At 46.8% G+C, this 7,114-nt stretch overlaps 1 protein-coding gene across 1 annotated transcript in view; it reads right to left on the bottom strand.

Annotated features, from left to right (window-relative positions):
- Positions 1-2,588: 2,588 nt before the first annotated feature.
- Positions 2,589-7,114, bottom strand: part of LOC102486527 (peptidoglycan recognition protein 3) — a 17,450-nt gene continuing 12,924 nt past the window's right edge. The window contains exons 6-8 of the mRNA XM_006159865.1: positions 6,660-6,858; positions 4,135-4,253; positions 2,589-2,841 (exon numbers count right to left, since the gene is read on the bottom strand). Coding sequence (XP_006159927.1) covers positions 2,663-2,841; positions 4,135-4,253; positions 6,660-6,858 — 497 coding nt within the window. The 3' untranslated portion in view covers positions 2,589-2,662. The remainder of the gene's footprint in view (positions 2,842-4,134; positions 4,254-6,659; positions 6,859-7,114) is intronic.

Raw genomic sequence — 7,114 nt, 5'->3', positions numbered from 1 at the left:
CTTTCCTGCCACAGTCCAATAGGAATGATTGACAGCAACGACAGCAGCAGTAGTTATGACATCTCAACTGACCTCAATGGCACATGCGTTGTAGGCCAAGCATGAGTTATAAGACCCCTACGCACACTCATTCAGTTAATCCTCACAACATCCACTGAAGTAGGTATTAGTTTCACCTCCCTTCAAGTGGTTAAGAAAGAACTGGGAAGAATTTCTCTATAAAAGGACACAGAAGAGGCCAACTACACGGAATGGGCTGCTTTGGAATTTGCCTCAAAAAAATATTTGCTAGCTAAGTGTTCTGGTTTTACTTAGACTGTCTACTTAAGATCAATAAAAGTAGCTGATCTGGTGAAAACAATTATCCAGACCATACAACATTGTTTTGATGAGACCTCCATGAGTGCTGATGGAGAAACGGGGGTCTACAGCCTATCTCCAAAGCCTACCTGGGGAGAAGGGAATAGGGAGCAAGCAAGTCCCTGAGGCTTGGAGGGCCCAGGAATCAGAGAGGAGACTCTCTGCTTCAAAGGACTATAATAAGGAAGGCCAAGAAGCCACAAGAACAGCTTTTTCATCAGACCATTTCTCAGCATCTCACCTCTATCTCTTTGGCTACTTCACCCTTTCTGGGGGAGGGTCTTCTGGGAAGTGTGCACCCAGCCTCCATCCCACAGGAAGGACTGGAATGACAGGAGTCTGATAGAAAGGCACCCTGGGACCAGCAGTTAGTGTAATGGCTATGTCGCTGAACTCCCATGTAGTCGACCACGGTTCGAGTCCCGGACCCGGTGGCTTAAAACTCACGCCGGGCACGTGTGCATGCATGCCCAAGATCCCGAGAGGAGAATGGAGGAGAAGGGATTGTGGTGTGGCCACCCCCCTGGGAGATGATTTCTTGCTTTCTGTCTCTCTGTCTCTGTCTGTCTGGCAAGCACACGCGCCCTATGGCAAAAACTTCTCCAAAAACAAAAAAGAAAAGAAAAAAAGGCACCCTGTTCCAGGAGTCATCCTGGAGCTGCCGTCCCCTGGCATGTAGATGGAGTAAGATGCTGAGTCTCCCTGGGCCTGTTTGATCCTCTACATGGACCATGTGCTGTGGTTTTAATATGTTCCCCAAAAAATTCATGTGTTGAGCCATTGTACCAAGATTAAGAAGGTAAAAACATGATCCAATTATGGTGTCAAAAGGTGGGGCTTTGGGGAAGAGACTAGGATTAAGGTTCTCAGGGTGGGGCCCCATGACTGAGTCCTGGTCATTTATAACAAGAGGAAATGAGAGACACACATGGAACACACACCTCCCTCTCCTTACCACCACCATATTGTGAAGGAGTCAAAATAAAAACCACCAGAAAGAACCCCTGGACTATGGACCACCAAACCATGAGCTGGAAAAATCTTTATTTTTAGGTTAAGGCAGCTGGATCCCACATGGCCGACTGCACGGCTCGAGTCCTGGACCCTGCAGCTTGAAAATCACTCTGGGTGTGTGTGCATGCATGCCCCAAGTCCCAAGAGAATGGGGGAGAAGAGATTGTGAGTAGCTATCTGCCCCCCTCATAGGGGTGATTTCTCTCTCTCTCTCTCTCTCTCTCTCTCTCTCTCTCTCTCATCTATCTATCTTTCTATCTCCAATGAGTACATGTACTCTATGGCAAAAGGGTAAAAGAAATCTAAAAATGAGAGAGAGAAAAAGAAGAGAAAGAAAAAGTAAAAACAAATTTTTTCATGTGTTTTCTTATTGTTAGCAACAAAATGGATTAAGACACCACGCCTTCCCCACTTAAAGTCCTAGGACATCTTAAACAAATGATGCAAGAACAGGCAGCAGGCACTGGGCAGCTTGTGCGGACACAGCCTTGGCCTGGTCCTGGAGGAGCACACAGTCCCTGCGTTCAGAATGCTCTTGGGGAACAGGGAGGTGAAATCCTAAAGACGTGGAAACTGTGACAACCAGAGCCAGCCCTCAGCTTGTCACGGAGCGGGAACAAGAGCAGAGAGAATGCTGGCAGGAAGGGCCTCTGCCCAGGAGGGTTGTTCCAAAGAGGGGGTGACGAAGCAAACTGGCAAGGGGAGCAGGGACTTGGATCCACTCCATCGTTTATTCATCCATCTATTCAACAAACACCTGTGGCACCTGTACAATCCCACACATTGATAAGGAGCTGAGCATGCCCGCATGAATCCACAGCGCCTCCTCTGCAGAAACTCGCATCCGGCAGAGAGAATAGACATGTCCACAATCACAGCCCATCAGTAAGAGCTGCACCCACAAGTGCGGGTCAGTGTGTGAGCAGAGAGGGGAGGTAGGCACATCAGCTGGGTCATGGTGAGCGGTGGGGGTTCCTGGGCCAACAGCAGGAGAGGGTACCCCAGGCAGAGGGGCATGGACAACAGGAAAAAAAGAACTCGACCCTCATTTCACCTTGCTGAGAAGGTGGGTGTCCAGGGGAGAGGAGGTGAGCAGGGAGGAAAGCGGACCCAGACTCAGGGGGTCATGAATGCACAGCTCAGGGTTTAGAATGTTAGCTGGCAAGGACATGATCTGATTAACCTGAGAAAGGAGAGGAAGGTTGGGCTAGCAGGGGAGGGGGACACAGGTGGGCCAGAGTGATGGTACAGACAGGAGAGACTCAGCAGAGTGGAGCCGGGGCCTCACTCAGTGCTTGAAGTGAGGCCAGGTGCTGATGATGTTGTACAAGGCCTGCCCAGGGGAGAGAATGTTGGTCACATCACTGTGGCCCACCAGCAGGTAGTTGGGAGTCAGATACCCCTTTTCCACAGCACAGTGGATCAGGTCCTGGGCTGCCTCCAGTGCAGCAGCATTTGGAGGCTTTTCTGGAAAACACAGTTACTCCATTAGTCATGAGGGCCTCAAGGGTACTTGCTTACAACAGGGATAAGCACCAAGATTTCGGTCTCCCTCCTCCCTCATCCCACACTATCCCACCACACCATAGCCAACAAATTCAAAGTAATTGTAACAAGGAAACACAAAAGAAAACAAGGTCTTTGTGTTTCCCAGTGCTTCCTTGCCAAAGTTTCCTCTGGAAAGTTACAGACTTCTCTGGAGGAGAACCATAGCGTAACACGCCACTTCTCAGCAGGTTCAAATCCTGAGCCATCCACAGCTTCTCCATAACAGACAGTGGTGGTCCCCAATATTGTTGCTATGGCTACCAAGGAAGGCGATACCAAGGAAGGCAACTGAGCTCATAAAAGCACTGAAGTTTGCAAAAGATTACTGTGTCCCTTGCTCCATGCTTGTCTTGAGTATGAATATAAAATGAGATGAAACTGGGGAGGATAGGGAGGGGTGCTGATGATGTTGTACAAGGCCTGCCCAGGGGAGAGAATGTTGGTCACATCACTGTGGCCCACCAGCAGGTAGTTGGGAGTCAGATACCCCTTTTCCACAGCACAGTGGATCAGGTCCTGGGCTGCCTCCAGTGCAGCAGCATTTGGAGGCTTTTCTGGAAAACACAGTTACTCCATTAGTCATGAGGGCCTCAAGGGTACTTGCTTACAACAGGGATAAGCACCAAGATTTCGGTCTCCCTCCTCCCTCATCCCACACTATCCCACCACACCATAGCCAACAAATTCAAAGTAATTGTAACAAGGAAACACAAAAGAAAACAAGGTCTTTGTGTTTCCCAGTGCTTCCTTGCCAAAGTTTCCTCTGGAAAGTTACAGACTTCTCTGGAGGAGAACCATAGCGTAACACGCCACTTCTCAGCAGGTTCAAATCCTGAGCCATCCACAGCTTCTCCATAACAGACAGTGGTGGTCCCCAATATTGTTGCTATGGCTACCAAGGAAGGCGATACCAAGGAAGGCAACTGAGCTCATAAAAGCACTGAAGTTTGCAAAAGATTACTGTGTCCCTTGCTCCATGCTTGTCTTGAGTATGAATATAAAATGAGATGAAACTGGGGAGGATAGGGAGGGCTGGATTTGTGGCAAATTTTCTTTCTGGGAGGAGCTCCCAGAGACATTCCACTTTATTGAAATTCCACTTTAAAGCTCCACTGCTCCACTGACCTTGTGTCTCAGGCACCACAATATTGCCTTGTCTCCCATTCCATATACTTCTACCCAGAATCCCCATGCCCCATGCCAGACTCTTACCTATAAAGTTGCCAATGAAGGCAATTCCTAGGGCAATATCATTGTATCCGTAAGTGTGAGAGCCTTGGATATGCCAGCCAACTCCTTCATACACACCACCATCCTGTCCCACCAGAAAGCTAGGATTGGGCAAAGGAAAACAAAGAATGTCACTCTGGGAAACAGAATTTTCTTCATTCACTCTTTTGATCATTAATTCATTCTTCCATCCACCCATCAAACATTAATGAGGTAGATGTCTCTTATACACCCACACCTCCAGAAACAAAAAAGAAAAACAAAACAAAAACACACACACAGAGTTCACTACAATGTGACCTTTGTCCCCAGAACTTTACTCAATCTGACCCCTCCAAGGTGACCAGTGGCCTCCTTGACGCTAAGTAGTATAGCAGGCTTCTTTTTTTCCCCAGCGTGAATACACTGTGTATTAGTCCATTCAAAGATATTGCCACATACATTATCATCAACAGATTCCCTCTTTTAACTTTTGGATCACAATGATCCTATTGACACTCTTCCCAAACGTTGTCTTTACTGGACTTCCACAGCCCACACCCTTCCAAGTTTCCTCTTTTTGCTGCTCTCCTTGGAGCCCTTCTGCCAAGCCACCTTCCTTGCCTCTATCTAGCAGTCCTCGGGACTCTGGTCTAGCCCCTTCTCTCTTCTCACTCAGTGCATTCTCCCTAGACAATCATCTGCTCTCATAGCTTCTGTTCCTACCTACAAAAACCAACATCCTCAGAGGAACCCATCTTCTTCTCTGTTCTCCTCAGCTAGAAGATTGGGCATCATCCTAGGTGTATCCTGATCTTCATCCATCTCAGTATTTAATTTTGAAAGGAAGAAAATAAAATTAAAAGTAGCAGGAGAGAAGACCACCCAGCTCCAGGCTCAAGTGGCAGGAAACCTGTGAGAAGTTGGTGAAGTTTGCTTCCCAATTGCTCTGACCCTGTTGGTGCCACCCTGAACTGAAAGTGAGCTATCTTCAGCAGTTTTTTTTTTGTCCTGCACTCATGCAGACAGGGGAAAAGGCAGAAGGTCTCCCTGCATTCTAATCTCCCTCAGCTCAACCATCCTCAGCTTGGAGGGGGAAAAGAGAAAAATATTTTGGTTTCCTTCACTTTGAATTATAATACTTGTTTATGATCTCTCTCAACTCCACACAGAATAAATCATATTAATCTTGCCTAACACCAAGAGTATAGTAGAGACCCTCTAAGTATTAGTTAGAAAGTTAGAAAATGATGAGCAAGTGGGTGCTTTGTTCTAGTTACAGTTCACATCAGAGTTAGAGATCGTGAGGTTGGAGTGGAAAGGGGTATCATAAGTTTTGAAAGCCAAGGAACATGGATTGAGTCTCTAAAGACAAACAAAAAAGAAAAGAAACATATTCCCTAAGCTTTGGTATTTTCCATTTGGAATTTCCAAATGTATAGTGAATTCTCTATTATCTGTGCTAAATAACTACAGCAAGCCTCTGGAAAATACTGCAAAGTGAAGCAATAGTTTTCTCCTGTTTGCAAAGGCTGCTTTTAAAATGGGAGTTAAGAGGAGATGAATAGCTGGCCCATAATAATATATTTGCAAAAGCAAATCCACCTGAGATTTTGTCAAATTTGTTGTGACGAAGTCACGGTTTGACCAGTTGAAATTAATCATCCTCTAATCCTAGATCCCTTCTATGAACATTCCAAGGTATCTTCCAAATAGCTTCTGCTAGTCCACTAGTTTGATGTGTTTCTTTATTACAGACCTGGAACCAACAGATAATATCTAAATCTCACTCCTGGTCTTGAAACAGAGCAAGTATCATTGTCTTATTATAGAGATGAGACGAAAGAGGCCTAGAGAGGTTAAAAGTTACGGTAACTATTAAATGGGGTAAATCAATATCAGAGAAATGGCAGGATTCTAACATCGAATAGAGCGAGCTTGGGGTTGGAGCAGACACAGGGAGGGGGTGAGCTTCTGTCTCTGATTGGTTAGAGGGCATTCCATAAAAAAGACACTTCTTGGGAACCAGCAGTTAGCGTAATGGCTATGTCGCTGGACTCCCACGTAGTCGACCACGGTTCACATCCTGGACCCGGTGGCTTAGAACTCACGCCGGGCGTGTGTGCGTGCGTGCCCAAGATCCCGAGAGGAGAATGGAGGAGAAGGGACTGCGGCGTGACCATCCCCCCTGGGGGGTGATTTCTCACTTTCTGTCTCTCTGTCTCTGTCTGGCTGGCTGGCGAACACACGCGCCCTGTAGAGAAAACCTCTCCAAAAAAAAAAAAAGACACTTCTACCATTTCTTTTCAGAGCCTTCCCAGTCATTTGTAAAGATCCTGCCCAAGATGGGTAACTAGCCCTTAGCTGTGCTCTATAAGACCCTCCATCCTAGTCTAGCAAGATTTAAATATTGCACCTATGTAAAGCACTTGACTCAAAGGGCTCCACAAATATGGGTTCCCACCCCCAGCCTTCCTTTCTACAGCCCTGAAGAAAAATAGGGTCACATTTCCACTGATCCCACTTACTGATATCCGATGTCACAGAAGTTCCACTTGTCCATGTGGAAGGACTGTATATCTCGCACTCTATCCTGGCAGACCATGGATACATTGCAGCTTGACCCGGCAGTGTGGATGATAATGACGTATTTGGCTGGAAGATTCATTTTTGGGCAGTATGTCTCTCTGGCTCCCCAAGCAGACCGGGTAACGATATTGGGGCAAGCTGTGGTAAGGTGAAAAATGAAAGAAATGGAAGTTCGCCTTTGTCCCCTTGTGGACAATCACCTGTAACAGACTGGCTTACTCCTCAGGTTCTTCATAGCCTCCAGAATCCCCAGGCATATCCTAACTTGAGCTTGGCTGTGGAATTTTGGGAAAGCCCAAATGTAAATTATCTGAGTCAGGTGGCCGGAGTCAAGGGGCAGGGGCAAAAATCTACAGATTCTGACAACTGTAGAAACCAGAGTGTGAACAGTAGG

Source organism: Tupaia chinensis, unplaced genomic scaffold, assembly GCF_000334495.1.
Source record: "Tupaia chinensis unplaced genomic scaffold, TupChi_1.0 Scaffold000659_1, whole genome shotgun sequence".
NCBI lineage: Eukaryota > Metazoa > Chordata > Mammalia > Scandentia > Tupaiidae > Tupaia > Tupaia belangeri.
This window is presented reverse-complemented; position numbering and strand designations above follow the sequence as displayed.